Source organism: Lytechinus variegatus, chromosome 13 (genome assembly GCF_018143015.1).
Source record: "Lytechinus variegatus isolate NC3 chromosome 13, Lvar_3.0, whole genome shotgun sequence".
Classification (NCBI taxonomy): domain Eukaryota; kingdom Metazoa; phylum Echinodermata; class Echinoidea; order Temnopleuroida; family Toxopneustidae; genus Lytechinus; species Lytechinus variegatus.
The window spans coordinates 24,656,387-24,678,991 of NC_054752.1; the positions used below are offsets into that span (position 1 = coordinate 24,656,387).

General features: G+C 35.4%; 2 protein-coding genes across 2 annotated transcripts in view; both read left to right on the top strand.

Annotated features, from left to right (window-relative positions):
• The window catches only part of LOC121426353 (kinesin-like protein KIF28P), a 32,712-nt gene extending 29,357 nt beyond the window's left edge, over positions 1-3,355 (top strand). Inside the window, exons 22-24 of the mRNA XM_041622630.1 lie at positions 52-129; positions 727-894; positions 2,406-3,355. Coding sequence (XP_041478564.1) covers positions 52-129; positions 727-894; positions 2,406-2,411 — 252 coding nt within the window. The 3' untranslated portion in view covers positions 2,412-3,355. The remainder of the gene's footprint in view (positions 1-51; positions 130-726; positions 895-2,405) is intronic.
• A 10,476-nt stretch (positions 3,356-13,831) lies between these two features.
• LOC121425976 (G-protein coupled receptor 52-like) lies at positions 13,832-14,875 on the top strand. The gene has a single exon (XM_041622106.1). The coding sequence runs from the start codon at positions 13,832-13,834 to the stop codon at positions 14,873-14,875; it is 1,044 nt and encodes a 347-aa protein (XP_041478040.1).
• Positions 14,876-22,605: the final 7,730 nt, after the last annotated feature.

A 22,605-nucleotide genomic window follows, 5' to 3' on the forward strand; every position in this document is an offset into this window, starting at 1 on the left:
ACATGATTCAAGTCAATGCTTTGATGAAGGTTTATGAACATTCTTTTTCAGTCAACGGATGAGAAATACAAGCTAAATGTTGAACTGAATACAGAGAAGAAGAGGGTGCAGAGATTGGAAGCTAAATTGGTAAGTCTTGACTGATGCCCTGTTTTTCTCATGATACCCACTGCACAGGGATCACTTGGGTTTCTCTGGGGTAACTCTAGGGTAATATTCTAAAGATTTCACACTGGTTAATTGACTCTCGGGTGGATTTTTTCTCCTTACCTTAAATACCCCCCACAATACTTTGTGCGATAAATCTTCAGATAAAAAAAAGCTAGCGACGTGACGTTAAATGACTGCCCAGCTATGTGGTTCCAAAGTTACAAGATATTTTGAAAGTCGCATGTCCGTCCCCAAATCGCTCAAAACATGACTTCATTTCAAAATTAAATGTTTTTCTTTATGTAATTCATATGTAATTTGAGAAAGCCTATATAGTATGCCAAGCAGTTGAGTCTTGGAACTCTTGTTGGAATGCTCCTCAGGGAGTCGAGTAAGAGTAAGCGCATACATTGTGCGTGGGCATGCCAGGATTCGATGATCAGGGCTCTAATAATTGCAATATATAGCAATGGGAAAGTGAGAAACATTATGTATTAAGCATTGTAAATGCAACAATTATTGTCAATATTGATTTTTCATGCCTGATTCCTTCCCCACCCTTAATCTAATGTCCAGCAAAGAATCCAGGAACTGGTCAATGAGGCTGTCCAGCTGAAGAAGAAGTCCCTCGACCTGAAGGACGTCCAAGAGGTCATGAGCACCGGGAGCCTTCACCGCTTCAAGGCCGCGGCTCACGTCATCGGTATAACGGAACAGATCGGCAGAATGAACGCAAATGAAAAGGTGAAGAGTAAAACATGTACACTCAATTAAATGTTAACCCATTGCCTACTTGGACCGCATGGCCCATTTACATGTACAAAACCTATGCTGATTATAGATTATATCATTGTCATATTTTCATATTATTTTTACACTATTTCCCCTTTGGAAACAAAGAGGATGACTTGTACATTCATTTGTTGAGACAATGATACATGTATCATTAGTGCATAATGCATGTAATATCGCGTGATATATGAATGTTATATTTGTTAGAAAATGATTTCAACCGCTGTATACATTCTACGTATTGGTGCAGCTGGCTTAAAATAGTTGGGAATGATTGGAATAATCGCAACTTTAAGATGGAGCCCTTGTTTACCATGTTGGTCGGATCTGTTGATTTTAATGTGGTATAGTTGTCTTTAGAGTTTAATTTATTGAAAATGTGATGAAAAAGCTGATTTTGTATAAATTGATTTGGGATATATGTACCTGCAATCAGGCATAAAACCCGTCTCATCCAACATTCCAATCTTACAAAAGGCTAGTGGCTTTTGAATATTATTTTGTGTGTATCTATGCCCTCTCTTGGTCATATTTGTATATAATTTTTAGACTGAGGCCTATTTTACAAAGAGTTGTGATAAATTGCAATGGAACTCAAATTTTAATCAAACTCTAGTTATTATGAACTTGTAAATACACAAATGTAAATCAAATACTATTGAGATTTAAATTTATCACATCTCTTTGTGAGATGGGGCTCAGAGTAACTGCCAAAATAATGTGTATCACCTGCAAAACTTACCTTTATTATACCTTGTTTTGGTACTTTTTTTTTGGGGGGGTATCTGAAGTTTCTTTTTGAAATCAAAAAGAATATTGTATATTTGTCTATTTTCTATTCATCATGAGGAAACTTATTCAGTTTGCATGATCCATTCTTTAAAGCTAACAGCAATGATGATATGCAAAATTAAGGAAAGCCTGCTTTTTTGTATGGGAGTTGAATGATATTAATATTTTTTATGTTCTTTATATCTTTTATTTTGGATATGATACTCATTTGTATATTACAGCTTTCATGGTTATCTCCATGGGTGCTGGTCCTCAAATTGGACTGTTGAATATTTTTTTCTCAGCAAGAGAGATTTACAAAATAATAAAGTACACAAATTTCCTAGAAATATATAAATTAAGCTGTAAAAGAGCTGAAAATTGATTGATTTTTTTAATGTGCTATTTGCAGTTATGCCTCCCATGAAATTTATATTTATCTCTATGCTTTGACAAACTGCATTTGGTTTTGACAGGAACAATGTATGTACATGTGTACATGTATATTGCCTTGCATTGCAGTGTGTTACATTAGCAAATTTTTTTGGTGGACCTTTTTTTTTTATATGTGTACTTTACTTTCAAGCTTTAGTATAATCTGTCAAGCATTGGTGCTGGTTTTTCTGCTAGAATTGTGCTATTTCATATATCTATTTGTGTTTTTTGTTTCTTTTCTTTCATGCATGTGGCAGGTCTAGCAAGGCAGGGACATTGAATGTGCAAGTAAAATTGATTTTGAACATTTCCTCAATTTGATAATACTTCATTTGTTTTCACTTTATCAATCATGGCTGAATAATCCAGCTGTTTTACTGATAATTGAGAATTCATTTTTTTTCATCTTTAACTTTATTACAACCATCCTTCAAATTGCATGCTCCAGACACTTCTTTGATAAATTAATCTAACATTTAAATGGAAAATAAAAGTAATGAAATACAAACTGCTTTGCCTAAATGTTTTTTGACATTCATCCTTCACTTTAACAATGTTCACTTAAAATTGCATGCTACTAACTTTCTATGTGATGGTTTAAGGGGGATTTTGAAAATAAAGCTTACTTTTTATTGGATGACAATGATTTTCTTGTCCAAGCTGAGAGTACGTGTTAACTCTTTCAAATTTGGACCTTGATGTGAGGGAGCTGTAACTCTATTAATCTATTTGGCCATTTAGGAGGCATGATAGCTTAGTAAATAGAGCAGGGATTCGGGCTCCGGTTACCTAGGGTTGATTCCTGCCAATGCCCACTGGGTGCACCAATGCCCTTTGGTATTGCACCTATCCTTCAGAAAGTCTTGGTCCCCCGATTGCTTGCTTGCAAGGATTCTTGCTTTCTTTAATAGCAATCAGATTTAACAAAAAATGTCGCCATCATAATTGATTGGTAAGAAAATAAGTGAATTGAGGTCAAGTAGCCCCCCCCCCACCAAAAAAATAGAGAAAAATTCTTTCACTAATTACAACATACAAATCATTCTTCATTGAACCTTTTGAACTTGCTGTTTCTTGTTTTAACCACGTATGTGCTGCTCATTCGTAGTATTATGCAACTCAGTGAAAATAATTTTTGCATGTAATGTTTTGCATTTCTCATTCATTTTGCACGTATTCACGCATTAATTTTCATACTCGTTGAATAGCAATTCTTTGTTTTGTGCTTATTTCATATCATTATTTTTTTGTCACTGTCTTGTTACATAAACTTCTTTATAGTAATGATTAGAAAAAAAAAACAGTTTGAGTACTAGCATGGGTCCTACTAGTTCTAGTAGGATCCATGGTACCAGCAATCTTTTTAATTCACAAGTACTGCTATGGACAGAGATGCACAATGAAATATATTAGCTAAATTATTTTATTCACCAAGCTCATGATGTAAGAAAAATTCAGTTAAATCATTTTGTTTCTTTTATTTTACAATTGAAACCTTTTTTTTTCATTTAAAACATTTAAAGCTTCATCCAGGCTACATTATCTTTATTAAAGGGGAAGTTCACCCTGACAAAAAGTATATTGTAAAAATAGCGAAAAAATATAATAAAAACTATTGCTAAAGGTTTGAGAAAAATTGGTCAAATAATTAAAAAGTTATTAGAATTTCAATTATTTGATTTGTGACGTCATATGAAATGTCGTTTTCTCAGAAAATTAAAAATGGTTTTCACTGTACCTTTTGTATATCAGTAGACAAATCATTTCACACCCGATCATGAATAGAAAACAAAATTAAGTCATCAGGAACCATACAAAATTTGAAATTCATGCATTTATATTACGTAACACATGGGGCAGCTGCTTGTTTGTGACATCACAAATCCAAAACTTTGAACTCTAATAACACTCTTAAACGGATTTTTCTCAAAACTACACCAATATTTTTTCACTATTTTTTCTGCTATTTTTACAACAAAGTTTTCTTCAGTGTGAACTCCCCCTTTAAAGCAGAAAAGGATTATTCAAATATTTTGTTTGCATGAAATTTGATTAGAATATATATGTAGATTGTTTTATTTGTTTTTTCATTTATTATTATAATTTATTTATTTATTATTATTTATTATTCTTCTTTATTTTTGGGGGTGGGGGCAGCTATTTGGAAAATGAAGTCACTAAAACAATAGTTAATTTTCACAAAGGATTTTACCCATGAGGGGGCCCAGATAAAAAAAGTTGACATTTTCCTCTAAATATTTTCATGCAAATTATGTCTAGATAAACGTTTTTATTGATGAAAGTGTTTATACATAACTGCTCTCATGGTTTCATATCATGAAATGGGCATGTGGATCCTTATCAAAAGATTGGCCAAAATCTATCACTTGACACTTAATATAATCAACAGGAAAATTGGCCAGTGACCGGTAGTAATGTTCAGTTCTTTTGACTGGTCGTTGTTGTGAGATAAGAATGTTTTATCCAAGAACAAGGATCCACAACACAATATAACACTTAATTTTGTTCAGCCGTAGAATAATTAACACACTTGTTACACTTGAAACTGTCCAAAAACTGTTCCAAGGGTACCCACCTTGTGCATGTAATTTTTCTTCTTGCCTGAAGGAAGTTCGGCAGAGACCTAGTAATCATTTTTCCTGTTGGTCTGTTTGTCCACTAGTCTGTTCCAAATATCAAAAAACCTTTTGTTCAACTTACTCTCATTTCTTTATTTCTGCATCAATTATGTTCATACTCGGTACATTTGATCCTTGGGTAATACCACATGTGTGTTGTTGAGAATGATGGGGTCAAAGGTTGTCTAGGGGTCAAAATGTGTTGGTCTGTTAGTATGTTCCAAAATGTTTTTAAAAATTTGTTCAACTTGTTCTCATTTCTTTATTTCTTCATCAATTATGTTCATACTTGGTACATATGATCCTTGGGTAATACCGCATGTGTGCCCATGAGGAATATGGGGTCAAAGGTCATCTAGGGGTCAAAAGGTGTTGGTCTGGTAGTCTGTTGTTCTGTTAGTTTAGTACTTAGTCTGTTCCAAAATGTTAAAAAGTTTTTTGTTCAACTTTCTTTATTTCTGCATGAATTATGTTCATACTCGGTATATATGATCCTTAGGTAATACCGCATGTGTATTGTTGAGGATGATGGGGTCAAACATCATCTAGGGGTCAAAGGTCAAATGTTATGAGGTCTTGTCCATCCTTTTTTTGAAGGTTTTGTTCACCTTGCTCTCATTTCTTTATTTCTGCATTAATTGTGTTTACACTTGGTACAAATGATCCTTCTGTATATCCACATGTAAGGATGATAAGGTCAAAGGTCATTTAGGGGTCAAAAGATTATATTGCATATTTTATTGATCGCGAAATCAGGTGAGACTTACTAATCTCATCAATGATGTTTATTATTTTTGTATATAGTAGATTAGCTGTTCTTATCTTTTGCGTGTTTAACACCCATCTCAAATTTTCCTGTATTAAAAGTAAACTACATGTATTTCCAATCATTCTTTCGGCAATCATTTCTTCCTTTGCCAAAGCTGTTGCCTTTTGATTCATTCTCACTCCTTTTCTTCACATTCCAATCACTAAGGACACATCATTATTACAATCATACTTTTTGTATTAATATATGTTTTCCAACTTATTTGATTGATGTCTCTGTGTGTGCTGAAATTATAGTCTAATCATGCTTTTGAAGTCATTCATTAATTACAAAAGATTACTCTTTGTTTAATTCTTGTAACCATTTTGTGGTGATATATTACTTATCCATTAATGTGTCTTTCAATGTCTATTCATCTGAATTAACTGTTGCATTACTTTTTAAAATTTCATATAGTTATGGTTACAAAGTTTGGTATACTACAATCGTACATTTTTTTCTGTCATGCTTGTTAAAAATTTAACATGCAGTAATTTCACCTTGATGTTTGTGCATTATCAATTGAGAAATGAGAAGAAACGTAATTTATAGAAACTAATTTTATGAGTATTGTTAATATATTTGTTGAAATGCCAAATTGAAAAAATATGTTGTATTCCAAACGATGAAGGTATATAGACCTTGTGAATTAGCTAGTGTCTGTATTTCACAGCTCAATTATTTCATTAATTGCAAGGTTTTATTAAAAGGCAGTGCAGAGTCCCCTAGCCCAAACTCGTCAAATCAAAAGAACTGGATAATATTGATGGTCATGTAAATACTATTGTCCATATTTCTCTCAGGATATGTATATAAAACCCCAGGAAAGCATCTCTTCTCATCCCATCATGAAATTGTCTAAATTTTGTATCAGTAATCATTCACCACTGGACAGATATTTTGAATTATTTAGCTGAGAATTGAGCAAAATGGGGAGAAAGCATTTAGGATATTGTGTGAAATAAGTCATTCCTATCCCACCCTTTCCTGCAAAAAGTAAATTCAGACAAAGGCATGATGGAATAGAATTTGTTTCCTTGCCCAGCCCCCTTTATTATACAAATTTGATACTTCAACCTACTCCCCCCTCCATTGAAAGTTATTATGTATTGCAATGTAATTACTCTTTCTTCCGGGGGGGGGGGAGGGGGGGTGGAGGTATTGGCCACTTATGTTATCTATAACTTATGAAAACCACTGCTGGAAAGATTATGTTTCTTTGAATACAGTATCTCATGAGAGCTTTGTTTTTGAAGGACCCTGTCTATAAAGACTGCCTTCTTCTACATGTATCGTCTTCTCGTTGCTTTATATACTTAATATTTCACGTTACCTAGATGCCTATGCTAGACATGACAATATGTTGTATTTTGTTATGATTTACTATGGTGATTATACTTCTCTTTTCTGTCTTAACTGGTAAAGTGTATTCAGGGGCCCGTAACACAAAGCTCAGCAATGATCGTAGAACATTTTTCTACGGTTGATTCCATTGACTACAGTGCAGGGTTGGGCGGTAAATACCGGTGGTAAATACCGGTAAATACCGTCCGGTAAATAAGATGGGCGTCCGGTAAATATGTAAAAAACGGGAAATATGATTTATAATTATTTTTTTCAATAATTTTAGTTGTTTTTAACCTCAACAAGTGAAAATAAGTGTTCTGAAATAATTAGAATCACAAAACTCATAGTAGAAACACACAAACAGATAAAATCCATACTGCATACATGTACATACATGTACCCAAACACACATAGGATCTAAGTCCACACATACGTACACAAACTCAAATTATGTTCCTGGAAATTGAATAATCATATTAAAACATATTTCTCCCGGGGTTTAACTTTTTCCTTTAACCCTAAATCTCCCAGGGTATTTTGATTCTTGTCATTCCGGGGGGGGGGGGGGGGGGGATAAGATCTCAGCCGCGAATTGTGCCATCACAAAAATTTGCATGATGGTAGAGAATGACGTAATCTACGCAGTTGCATTGGTAAATTTCACTGAATTCATATACATGTATTCTTATTTTAATTTATTCATGAAATCATACTTTTTGCTCTGATTTACTAAACTAGTCTAGAATGCAATTTTTTGCTGAAAATATTCTTTATAGCATTCCTAACAATTGTGAATGAAGAAAATTCTGGTACCAAGACCGATTTCTTATGTATTTTATTGTTTTTTAAATTTCTCTTGTATTTCTTTGTTTTTTACTGTTTTTTCAATGGAAATCGTTCCAGACTTAATTCTGATCATAAACAAGCAAAGTTAATTAAGTTTAATCAGTAAAAAAAGAAATAATGATACATTTATGAATTTTGGCTAAATACACAATTTGCATTGGATTTGTACATGAAATCACGTTTATGAGCAATTTTGGGTCTGACATGCACTTACATAATTTTGCGTAATGTCGTCACCGTGTACCCGGGCGTCACAAATTTGGTATCAAAATATGCGTGAGACTTGAAAGTAAAAAGTCAGTGAGCAGCGAGGTCAAAAAATTTTGCGCAGCAGATATACAGCGAAAATTGTCGAGGGGGGGCATTATGCCCCCCCCTAAGGAATTAGGGTTAAGAAATATAAAATGAATTCAATAACAACATAATTGGCATACTTTTAGCTACTGCATGTTTCATGGGAAATGTAAAATAAATAACTTGTACAGTTTGTCATATTCATATTGATTGAAAGCTATTGTAAACAAATCAATCTTGGAGCATGCTCCATTGTTTCCCTTTACAATAGCTTCTTCTCTTTTTAATCAGTCACAGTGAGATCAACAAAATTTCAAAAGAACGTCTGGTGCACATTGAGACAAGGATATCCTCGATATACATGTACATGTATGACCAAGGAGATGGTATGATGAAGAAAGATATAGCAGAGATACAATGTAGTGACATCAATGAGGATGACAGAGAAATTAAAGAATCTAAATTAGATGTATATTTGGGATCTTTTTAGTATTTTATTTTTTCCAGCATTTCATGATAACAGACATAGATAACACCCAAACACAAACATAAACACACACACAAACAAACACACACACTCACACAAATGGTACACACCAGAGCAACCATACTGGCCACCTTTCTTTTTATATTCAAAATTTGACAATCCCTATAGAAAACTGAGTGGAAAATTATATTTCCCAGTATTTCCCGGTGAAAAGTGGTAAATACCGGAAAAAAGCGGTAAATACCGGTAAATACCGCTTATTTCCCGGCGTCCGGGAAATAAGCCTCCGAAGCGGGAAATATGCCAACCCTGCTACAGTGTACAATCAATCGTGAAAATCAAGCGTACGATCAATTGCTAACCTTTGTGTTATGGGACCCAGGTCTTGTTTCATGTAGCTTGTTATCAATGGCAGGTTTCAATCACTGTTATAAGCTACTGAAATAGTCAAGTTTGATTGGTTAATAGCGAATTTGTTATTGATTGCAAAGCTAGGTGAAACTTGCACATTGCAAATTCATCACTGGTAATAACCATAAGGACCATATGCACTTCATAATGACATAACGTTTGTGTCCCAGGGGGGCCACTTACACTGACGAGTGGATACCATGCGCGACCAAAAAAACACGTAAAAAGGATGTCCTTTTCACGATAGGGCACGTTACGTACGTAACGTGATAAGGGTGTCAAAAACGCAAAAATAATGAAAAAAGGGTATCTATTTCGTTAGGAAAATTACGTGTTTAGGGTCTAATTTGCGGGGATGATAAAACAAAATTAAAATGTTTTATAAAGGATGTCCTTTTTGCCTTTTTGTCCCAACACTTCGTGTTTAGAGTCCGATTTGCGCGAGGTGTAGAAGGTGGGGTCGTACTAAACCAAATAAGGTAAAGCCGACGACCCGTCGAAGGACCGTAACAAAACATTCCTGTACTTGTTTAGGGGTTCATTTCAGGGATTATTTTTCAATAGTATCGTTTTGTTTCCAATACTTGTTAAGGGTAGGTTTTCACAAGCCAATACTTGTTAAGGGGTGCATTTTCAGAATATGGAAATTACGTGTTTAGGGTGCTTTTCGAGACCCCATGGTCGCGCATGGTATCCACTCGTGAATGGAAGTGGCCCCCCCGGGGTTTGTGTTTATGACGGTTGTCTGTATTAAAGTTTATCATACTGCTATTACAATGCCACATATGCCTACAAAGTTTCACACTATTTTTGTGAAAAAACCTTCACTCTTTCAAATTCTTATCTCATTTTCACCATAAATGACATCCATTTCATATTATGACTGTTTTGGTAAAGTGTGGTCTTCTACATAGTAATTGATGTACTATACTCGGTACTGATTGTTCTTTCATTTATTCTATCACCTTGAAATTGAAATGTGACTCAATTTTTTTTGCAATGTGGAAGTCAAATATATTGTGTAATAATGAAATTGGTTACAATTATTATAATTTTCAATGTGTTTGATTTGATTCTTTCATCATGAATGTTTACTGTCTACTCTCTTGTTTGCACGACATGAGCAAAACTTTAAGAATTGTTTTTGATTTCCAAAGATCATTAACAAATACTTGTACAATGTAGTTTTTGGCATCAGGCATGGTGGTTCCGACTCCTGCCTCTGAAGGTCGTTGGTTCAAAGCCTGCTCCTATCACTGATTTCATTCAGCAAGAAATTTATCCATATTGTGCTGCACACATGCCAGGTGACCTGGCAGGAATTTATCGCAGAGCATGTATCAGCAGCTCTATAGTGGCTACATGTATTCACTGTTTCTGATCTGTAATGTCAGCTGTCTTTGTGTGAAAAGTTGAACGGAAATAGTGTGTAGATCCATCAATATTTAGCATTCAAGAAGACTTAATACAATCAACTTTTATTTCATACTTTGATGTAAATGTGAAATGAAAATGAAAGAAAAAAATCTTTATATTATTGACATATACTTTCATAAAAAAAAGTCATCTTGAAATTTGTGTAATGCGACTTGAAGAATTTATCACATCCTTGAATGGGCTAATTTAATCATGATAATGCTAATGTATGTACATTATCTACACAACTAAAATTTGTGGAATCAATATTACTGTAATAGACTTTGAAAATATAAGAATGTTAAGTTAAGTATTTATTTCCTCTTCAGAGTATAATTGTTGTTGCTTAATCACTTTGTGAAACCAATGGACTTTGAGAAAATATAAATGAAAATGTGAATTTTATGAAGGCAATATTTTGTTGTCTAGATATTGTGTAATAAACAAAGTATTAAGAAAAAAAAAATTTCTCCCTCATTTTTGTAATGTATTTTAAAAGGACAAGTCCACCCCAACAAAAAGTAAAATCGAGTAAAAAGAGAAGAAATCTAACTAGCATAATGCTGAAAATTCATCAAAATTGGATGTAAAATAAGAAAGTTATGACATCTTAAACTTTCACTTAATATCACAAAACAGCTATATGCACATCCTGGTCGATATGCAAACGAGGGGACTGATGACATCACTCACTACTTATTTCTTTTGTAGTTCATTATATGAAATATGAAATATTTACAATTTTCTCCTCATTTTCATGTGAAATAAAGTTTTATTCCTCCCTTGGGGTTTGGGGTTTAGTCAAGTTTGCCATTATTGTCAAATCTGTAATAAAGCAATTTTAGGCAAAAACAGTAAGGGGCATTATCGACTCATTTTTATATCACTGAGTTGTGCATACAACTATTTTGTGAGAAATAAGCGAAACTTTAAGATGTCCTCACATCCTTATTATTTTATCTCCAGTTTCGAGAAAAATTTCATTGTTATGGTTGTTTAATTTTTCTGTATTGATTCAAACCCACACTTTTGTAGGGTGGACTAGACCTTTAAGTTAGAGGCAGTACCAATAATGAAGGGGGGGGGGTGGTAGCTCCACTTGATATTATTTTTGAGTGATTTGAAAAACGATACCAAAAAAGGGGGGAGAGAGTATAAAAGGAAAAAAAAGTGGTACAAAGGTAGAACATATTACAGTAAAATATTGTTTTATGAAAGAGGGGGAGGGGCGAGGTACAAGTACAGATTTAAAGGGGAAGTTCACCCTGACAAAAAGTTTATTGTAAAAATAGCAGAAAAAATTATGAAAAATATTGCCGAAGGTTTGAGAAAAATTCATCAAATAATAAAAAAGTTATTAGAATTTCAATTATTTGATTTGTGACGTCATATGCGAGCAGCATTCCTACATAGCGAATGGTAAAAAATCAATGAAATGTCATTTTCTCAGAAAATTGAAAATGGTTTTCACTGTACCTTTTGTATATCAATAGACAAATATTTCACACCCGATCATGAATAGAAAACAAAATTAAGTCATCAGGAACCATACAAAATTTGAAATTCATGCATTTTATATTACATAACGCATGAGGCAGCTGCTCGTTTATGACGTCACAAATCCAAAACTTTGAACTCTTATAACTTTCTTACTCTTTAACGGATTTTCCTCAAACCTTCACCGATATTTTTTACTATTTTTTCTGCTATTTGTAAAACAAAGTTTTCTTCAGGGTGAACTTCCCCTTTAAGAACAGAGTAATTGTATTGTCGAATGTCCGTCATGACAAAACAAACAACAACGAAGTCTTCATTTATTCATATATTCACATTCCACAAATTTTTAGAGAATATTTCATAATAATTCATTTACAGTAAAAATATACATTATCTGCATAACATATGTAGTTTTGAAACGTACCAATAAAATGAAAAAAAAGTGGAGGGGCCTACTGAAAAGCAAAGCTGGTAAGATGTAGACCCCCTATCGAAATTATATAGAAGAGTAATATATGATTGGAATATATCAAAATAATCTATAAATTGATATAGATATAAACACTATAACACGACACTATGTACACAATTATACTTTAGAATAATCAACACTATCGTGGATGTTTTATTAAGTCAGTAAGAATTCAGAAGAAATGTTTTGATGAGTACTTTAAGTCGGTTCAGATGTTCCATTGAATGACTAAAAAGCATGTTACTTTTTTGCAGATTCATTGACAGTTTGTTGGCTTTAATCCAATTTGTTACTTTTTAAATTTTACATTCATAGTGCTCACAAGTGAACATGGATCATAATCCATGTGTGTGTTAAATGATGGAATCATCAGCAAAGAGAATAACTGAGAGAACATAAGATGATTTTCTTCATATCATTAACATAAAGTACAAATAGCAGAGGGCCAAGAATACTACCTTGTAGAATTCCAAAGGCAACTGGCCTTGTTAAAAATTCTGATTAATTTACGGTAACAAACTGCATTCTATTAGTAAGATAACCATTGTAAAGATTCCCTCTGATACCGTAATTTTTCATAGCTTATAAAAAAGTATTTGATGATCTATTGTATGAAATGCTTTTGAGAACTCGATGAACAACCCTACGGTATGATCAGAATTGTCAAAAGAAGTAGATGTTTTATTTATTAATGTCAAAATAGCATGAGTTGTATTATGTTTCTCTATAAACCGACTGTCCTTTTATGAATTATCCTTTCAAGAATTTTTGAGAACGAAAATATAGATGAATCAAAAGAGCAGTTTGGTCCTTGATTATGGACAACCGACATATTTATTTACTATTTTTTGTCAACTCTAGGACGAAACTGCTGTTCACCTTTTTTTTGAAAAAGAGTTCGTATTTGTTCTTTGTCATACGGCTCCGTACATTGCTGTGTGAAAACTCCTTAGATATTATAGGCAAAGAGAGGCGATCACTTTCAAGATCAATATTTTCAAAGCAAGTGCCGCGTTAGCGCCTAATCATAGAACTGCGACTTCAATCATTATTTAAAGAGGTATTGAAAATTCAATTATCTTATTTCCAGACTTTCAGATAAATGTATTTATGGATAAGTACCGATGGCCTAGGGATAAACGCCTACATGATAGCGGTTTCTAATTATCTTTCGAAAAAAGCTAAAATATCATAGCAAAAGGTACAATAGTTCCGTTGTGATTAATCTTCAAGTCTTTTAATGACTCTTGAAGATGTTTCTTTGTTTGCGCGCGGCGGCCAAAGTTTGATCTTTTTATTTTCTCACCCGATGAGTTTTATATCACTTTCAGGCACTTTAATTGTTTCTGCTCATTCTATTAAGGGTCTAAATCCCAGAAAGTGTGTCATAACGGGCGATTCAAGCAAGCAGCATCATATAAATATTGTTTCTTGTCAAATGCTCTCTTAGTTGTACATCATTCATCATGGAGAATTTGACTACAGGATACGTAAATATTTCAAACACAACTGTTGACATTGCCAGCAGCAGCCAACCAATGTGGCAAGTCAACTTCCATCTTATCGCATATCCCATCAGCGCATTACTCGCCATTTTACTAAATTGCGCCAATCTTGTGACCGTTCCTCAAGTTTCAAACTGTTTTGGTGAAAACACCAAACTTTGTCTGATGTGCCTCGCTGTCGTCGATCTTTTCACCGGACTGATATGTTCAACATCCGGGGTATTATTCGTCCTCGTGCCCATTCCACAAAGCGTCTATTACACCATCCTTATCCTGTGCACTGCGTTTGTATGGCAGTCCATGTTGATTTTGACGCTCGCGTCCGTTGACCGGTACATCGCGGTAACGCAACCACTTCAATATTTCGTGCTTGCTTCGCGCAAGCGCATGATCGTCGCCCTTACCGCGGTAGTCATTTTCCCGCTCATTCTCTCAGCCGTATCCTATCTTCAGAGTATCTTGAGGGGAATATGCCCGCCTTTCGCAACTTTCTGCATATCTGGTAGCATCACACCAAGTCACGTCGTCTATAACATCATACCTTTCACGGCAGTCGTGATCACTACTTTCGTGAACGTTCGTCTGGTTTCTATCGCGCGTCGTCACGCACTTCAGATCGCTGCGATTGAAGCCGCGGTAAACTCTGGTAACGTCGCCCTACCGCTACCGACCTCAGCGGGAATGAAGGGACTGAAGACAGTTCTCGCGGTCACTTGTGTGTTCTACCTTGCATGGCTACCGAGTACCATCATCAACATTTTAAGTCCGATACCAAGGATAAACGTCCCGATTGCACTATCGTTAATCGTGAGATATGCTATTACCTCTAACAGTTGGTGGAATGCTTGCGTCTATTGGATCATGAATAAGTCATATCGAAATGTTCTCCTTAAGATGTTACCATTCCGCTTTGGAACATGCATCAGATCATGTGACGCGACTGCACAGTCTCCACTGCACAACCAGGTACATGTAGCTTACATCCCTCCCAGGTCTGAACGCTAGTCTGCGTCTGATTTGACGCGTCATACCATGACGTCATGAAATGACATGGCCAGTTTCTATGAACTGGGGAGAGGGGGAGGGGGGGGGGGGCTGTCACTGAGAAAAACTGAACCACATAACTAGAACTTCTTAGGGACGTTTTTAGAAAGACCTATTTGAAGTTTTATCCGACAAATTAGTTTTCATCTGACAGTTACTGTAGGAACTGTGCTCCTTGATCAGCCAGTCAAAGTCAAGGAAATATGTAACAAGTCAGCCGAATAAGTGTTGATAAAATTGAGCTATCCTGATCTCAATCAAGCAGACCCGAATCTCATCACATCTTTATTGCGTTTTAGTAGTAATATTGAAATGTTTGTACTGAATTGAAATGTTTGATTTGCACGTCTCATAAACGCATGTTCACTTCAGGCTCTGGATGGTGAAAAAAGCGCATACCACGACATGGTCTCAGAAGCCAAATATCTGTTGATCTAAACATGATCTAAATACTATGTGTCCATTTCTTTCAATTTCATTTGCAAAAGTGACGAAATCTTGAGGTCTCTTTCGCGATGGAGCTTGTAAATGTTTTCATCTCTATTATGATTTTTTTTAATATCTTGAGTTTATTATTCAATTATTTTAATGAAGTGTAGACTTCGACCGAATGTTTGCTATAATTAGCAGATGTGGTTAATTAACTTTCATCATTTTTGAAAAAAATTATCATTACTCTCAATTGAAGTACGTTTATTTTAGCTTGAATCGTTCATTATATTCCCCTTAAGGTATCTTCTTAAGCCAAACTGCAATTAAAAGAAAGTTTCGACCTATCTGTGTTTGCCTGCTACATTGCGCCTCTCGGATTAAAACACTAAATTCGCCAGAATACATGGACGGAGTGCCACCCAATTTCAAACCCATTTGTTTTATGTATGTAGGCACGGCCCTGGGAAGCGGGGAGTGCTGGGTTTTTTTGTTTTTTTTGTAAAATTTACATCAGCACCCCTGGTTAAAAAAAATAGAAAATCGTTCTCAGGGCCACGTATTTAGGGAAACAAGAATACACTTATCAGGATTAATTCGGTACGTCTATCCTTTAAAGTTATTTTATTTTGATAGCTTTTTCAAATAATAAGAATAAGACAGGGTGCACTGTATTTCTGCCACTGCCACCTCAAACGTCAAAGCCATGTTTTTCAAATTGAATTCAGCGTCAATTTTCTTTCCCAAATGATTTTGATTCCGCATTATGCGGTATGATTATGTAACATATAATAATAATAGCAACAACAACAATAATAATAATATTAGTAATGTAGCGTATATCACATTATGTAAGTGCTTCAGAAAATTATGGATATGGAAAAAAGAGTTACTAAGATAATTTTGAAGAATTAAATTACACTTTGAACAATTAGTTTAATAGCTTTTATCAATTATACTGCTATTGATGTGTCATATATCTGTATCTCGTTCAATGTATAGTTAAGTAATCAAATAACGGTTCATTAAACATACCAAAGCATTAAATTTACAGTGTTTATTATGAATTATGTTACCAGCACGAATAAAGTTAAATAATTAAACATGATTGTGCTGAAAGTAGTCGTAATTATTTTGTACGCCTCGAATGAAAGATTTTAATTGTTTATGCTCCTGCGACATGTCCCGATTGTAAGTAAGATAATGCGTAATGAATGAAAAGCAACACTTTTCTGGATAATGAGCGGTTTTTGAAAGGTGATGGGAGACGGGGATTGAGTGAGGAGTATGAGAGAGAGAGAGAAAGGGGGAGGGGATAAAAATAGAGGTACACAAAAGTGCACCACGAAATGAAAACAAAGTTTATGACGCCATGCAGTGCTTGAACTTCTGCACTGATCAAGTAAAAGTCACAATATCTTGTTCAGTAAAATAAAACTATCAAATACTAATCCAACTGGTCGGTGTGTAAGAATTGATCACCATAAGCATGGCGATGGCACCCGTTTGCTCGTCTTACTACTTGTTTCATCGTTCATTTCGTTCCTTCGACGTAGAACTTTAAGTCGAATTATAAGGGGTGTTTCACAAAGTTTTTAAGTGTGATTTAGAGTCGCACTTAAATTCCCAGCCGCGTGAGGTAAACCGGTATATGGGCATCACCCATGGCCAAATCATGCTGAGACTGAGGACGCGCACTAATGCGCAATTTTTTGTCAAATTATGGGGTAGAACATGAAGTAGATCACCGATATTTAGAAAATTAAGTGAGATGTTCCACAAAAAAAAAACATAAAGCAACTACAAAAAAATGGTGATCAACTAGGGTAAGAACATGACAACCACTTTGACCTTTTTGAAATAAGAATCTTAATTGATTTCCAAAAGAGTATAATGTTTTACAACATTCTGTTTGATTTCCTTTTTTTCTAGTTTGTGGAACTTTCAGGGTGGCAACTACCCCAAGCCTTATGCCAGTGGCAGCAATCATATTCACAAAGCCCATTCCCAAGCATATTCATGTACTCTGCTGAATGACCACATACGTGTTTTCCTTAATTCAGCATCAAACATCTAATGTAAATTCAACGAATTGTGATTGAGTTAAGAATTTCCCAAATTGGTTAATCCATTTTTGACCCACTTCAACAATATCAAGTTCGTGGGCATGATGGCTCAGAATAAAACCAATATCGATATCAACATTCAATATTTACCGGGTCTATCGCAGAATATAACCAAGCAACGAATCACTAGCCACGCCCCTTTCAACAATGAACGTTGCTAACCAATAAAAAAATCATTGATGCTCACATGTAGGGGTAGAACAAAGGCTGCGATGGAATAGGAATTTTTGATCATATTCGCTGTCATGACTGAAGAACGAGACAGAATAATTGATGTTTTAGAGAATAATTAATGTGCTCGGCTGCTGAAGTAGTCAAACGTCAAACGGCGCGTGGGCATCGTGGCCCAGACAGACTACATCTTCAGCTATTCACGAGATTCGGAACCAGATAGTGAAAGCTCGGTCTTTAATACTGAACGGAGGATTTCATCTAAAATATTGCTTGAAATGGAGGGTGATGCAGAATACTTCGTAAGTATACAGCATTAAATCCGTCTATAAAGGCCACTCAAATTGGGAAACAACAAAGATATTATGGTCACCTTTATGGACAGGTTCTACCACACGTGATTCCTTTCTAATTGGAAACAATTTTGGTTACCACTAAAGACAGGTTTCAACTACAGACATGGGCCACCTAAGACAGGTTTAACTGTATTTTGTGAATATTGTACCATTATAGTCATGATAGTTATTTTTGATATGGCGTCAATACATGATTTATTTATTGTTTATCGTAACATAAATTGGTTCGTTCAAAATTTAAACTGTTGAAACAAAATGAACATCTTCGTTTGTTATTGCCCCATCCCTGTTATACTTTGATGAAACGATAAGTATAATCTTTTACATTATCCAAAAGATTGTTTCATCTGGAACGTCGTTTGGGCAGTTAGATAACTCATTACATTGTATAAATTATTATCACTGAGATTATGTTCGCATTATGATAAGTATTCAAGAAGAGTTATTGGGTCTGAAATGATTTTCAATGCACTTATTCATTTGGTATATTCATGCAAAATGATATTCGTTTAATGGTCATGTTAAAGGAGGAAACGGGAATCTAATTCCTTTTCTTAATATCAACTTTAGAAATGTTACCGTGTCGATTGTTTTCATGCATAAAATATTCCACGGAAGCACTTCTTTCGTAATAATGTTACCAAGGACATTATATTCCCGTGTTGCCCGCCCCCCCCCCCCTTCGAACTGGACACAATTATTAGTGAAATTTATATTGCTCATTTCCTTATTGATTTTTCATAGTTGCAATGGCTGGCCGAAGACAAACGAGCGAGGCATCACCGATAAATATTGATGTTGTTTAGTCTATGAAACCAGAATTCATGAACCTGATGATATCCACGATGATTTTTTCTTATATGTACATAAAGAAAATGATATGCAACGGGTACATAAAGTTCATAATACAAATGTTTCTAAGCGCTGCATAACTGTTTTCCCGGCTTGAGCATATAGTTGTCAGTTTGCTGCTTTTTTGCAGCATTTTTTTGAAGCAATTAATATCTACTGCCGGATACCACACCTGGGTCAAAGATGGCAAATTTAGATCAACGACAGTGTTGTCAGGTCCAAAGGTGAAGAAATTACACGAAGCGCATTTAAAAAACCCCAAATAGGACCCCAAATCCCCATTTTAAAAAATCACAATACGTTCTGCAAACTGATGACTATTATCATGGTTATTTATTTCCCCAAAACTAATTCATGTATGTGCTCGTTTGTTCACCCCGATCTCTTTTTCAAAGCTTTTGATGCAATGTAGACTGATTGGCAACAATATATACCATTGTGTCAACGGTTGAATTGCGTAAGACATGCGCTTATATGCATTCGATACATGAACTATCTACAGTAGATCGTATACTGTTAGTATACCTTTAATACAAACCTTTTAAAAATCCCCTAAAATGGACAAAAATCACTATATTTATCTTAATCAGGAAATATACACATATTTTTTTTATCTCCAAAGGCTTAAAAAAAATAGAAAATTTTGGAAATCCCCAAAAGTCAACGCTGCTAAACGAAGGGCGTTAGTGACGAGTCGGGAATCGATCTAGTCTCGAATCTTGTGATCTATAGTCTGGAAATTAAGTAATTCAGGGGCGCTGCTCGGATGTTTTCATTCATTTGAATAATAATTAGGGGGTAATGATAATAGTTACACTACCAAGACATCTCCTTTTTTCAATCCTTCTCTTTCATTTCTTTCTTTCTTGTATTTTCTTACTTGAATGGGAAAAAACCCTGGATAGGCGGTCGCAAAGGCACCTTCCCGCGCCCTTGTGGTGGGGCCGGGAAAATAATGAGAGATCTTGAGAATTAAAACAATATTTGATTTCACTATGTTGCAGTGGAAATCCTTTGACCGTTTGACACGATTTAAGACGTCTTTTGCTAGATGCAAGCATGTTTACATCGGTGAACAAGCTGAGCATCAACTATAATAGTAACTGATTGTTAAGAGAACGAGTAATTAGCAGAGATAAGCAACGGGTAATGAAGAGATTATCATTGTCATCATTACATGATAAGGCAGAAGCACAACATTAGCCGCTAAGCCGTTGTTAGGGGTTTATGCAGACATAGACATGATAATACAGGTAAATAACAAGTAATGTAGGCATCCAGGCAGAAGGGGAATTAAGTCACGGTTACTGATATACCTAACCTACCAGAAAGCTACCAAAAAGTGTAATTAAACAAAATGGGATCATCTGAAAAGAAGGCTGCCAGGCATAGTATGTTAATGATCGTGCACTGTCATGTCAAGAAAAAAGCATTATTGATTATCGGGCGCTGAAAAATAGGTGGAAAATGGGTTAATCCCGACGATCTTTACTTTTATGATCAAAACACGCAACTGCAACACTTGAATAATAAGAGAATTTAAAATTTACCAAAGTGGGTCGTATGATATTGCCATATCTGTGGATGATTGAATTCTCTTATATATTTTTCTGTCAAGGGAGTACAACATTTTTCCCGAATAAATAAGGTAACGGCTGTTTCCGGGGCACACATGCCAACATGGCCAATACAGCTCTGCTCTAAGAGTCGGGAGAATTCTCCTGATGGGCGCCGACCGGGGCGGAAAAAGGGGAACGAATCCCTTTCTCGGATTTTGAATCTTGTCCAGCAGTCTTCGCTTGGGAGATCGAGAATCATAATCACCGATTAACTTCACTCCTCTCGGACTAATACTATAGTGATTGATCCCTTTGGGGGTGATCTGTGCATCTTTTTATCCATGTTCACCCCAAAGGGACCTAAAATCCAGACAAGCTCTTCAGCATCTAAAGACTACTAAAACAAGCTATCTAACATACAAATAACCTCCTCCACTACTATCGATGCCGAATCTGTATCTCCATCACTACCACCAGACCACCACCACCACCACCACCATTGCCGCGAACAAAATGGGACAACTGACTGCAATATCTACAATCGATTTTTTTTCTATGAGTTCTTTTTAACTAATTGCAAAATAATATTCTCTTTACAGCCCAAAGATATTTCTCATATTCATTACAACATCCAGGATCCAGGATTTTTTCCCGAGGAAATTGACAAGCAAAAAAGAAAGGTCTTCAATTTCAAACACTTCTGTTCTAACGGCATTTTATACTACAAATTTTAACGGTGCCTCTCAAAATGGGGGCACGGGCCGGCTGTCCCTCCGCTGGGTCCGCCAGTGACATAGCCGTGTTCTTGACTGTATATATTATTTTTATCGAGACCGCCTGAAAGCCGAAAAATATATAATTCAGATAAATGAAGGTCTGTGTTTCAAAGATAAAGCCATTATCATATTTTCATAATTGAGAACCAGCATATTATAAAGGAGACTTGGATATATTTCATTGCACATATCTGGTCACCATGATACGTATTGCGCTATTAATTCAATTCAATCGTGTCGATAAGTGATCTTTTTGTCTTATGTGATGATTTTGTATGGCATAGTTTTGTTTTGGATTCTTCCTCAATTGGCATATGATGAAAAGTTATATTGTTTCTGCCTGATTATTCATCACAACTAACAAAGAAGATACTAATTGGATTTAATTCATTAAGTATTATACATGCATTTCATGCTCTATACTGCAATTATCAATATTATAATACACGAATCCCCTTCATCTAATCAGCGTAGTATTTGCGGTTAGTGACAATATCTCATTTGAGTTGTTTGTTTAGCTCGCCCACCATGCAGACCCCACTCCCCCTTTTTTTAAGAATGGCTGGTGTGTGTGTGTGAGAGAGAGAGAGATAGGGAGAGGGGAGACACAGAGTGTGAAGGGCGAGGGGTAATGGTTGGGCGGTGGAGATACTAACGAAAGTTTGCTCTTCTTGCTCTTCTTTTTCTGTAAATGTATAGGCCTTATCTTCCATGCGGATGATAAACAAACCATAATATAACCCCTAGGTAGTCGTTTCGCCGTCCACCCCACCCCGGCCACCGCCCAACCATTACCCCTCGCCCCCCCCCCCCCCTCTCCCTCTCTCTCTCTCACACACACACATACGCATTCTCACACTTAATTTGTAAAAAGTTTTGTGGCACTGTTTATAGTTTTATGACAGCGAATCGGTTGAGCAAGATCGTACTGCTCTCTACTAACACTCAATTGTGAGATTTGTTGATCTTCATAACCTTTATTAATTATAACCAAATATCAGTTGAAAAACCATTAACGATGATCCGATCACTTAATGCGTTGTTTGCTTTTGCTTTTTACTCCGCTTACGGGCACAGATTTGTAATCATATTTCAAGTACTCATTGGTAATAACTTGCATTACCATGGAGATACTTAGAGGCTGTAAACCAACACATCGATCAATGCCGTATTGATCATGGAATTTCTCACCCCTCCCCCTTTAGCACATACAGACGTTTCTTCTAAAATATATAAGCATTATCTACAAACATACAAACAAACGAAATCTACAGTAGGCCTACACTCTCTTCATCTTTTATTTCTCAGTGACGCTATCGAATCATAATCCAGGTTGTGACTTCGTAATGTCGGATATGAGTGAATTTGATCACATGTAGACCCAGGTAGACGTTACGCCAGCACGTGACCTTGGTGTGTGTG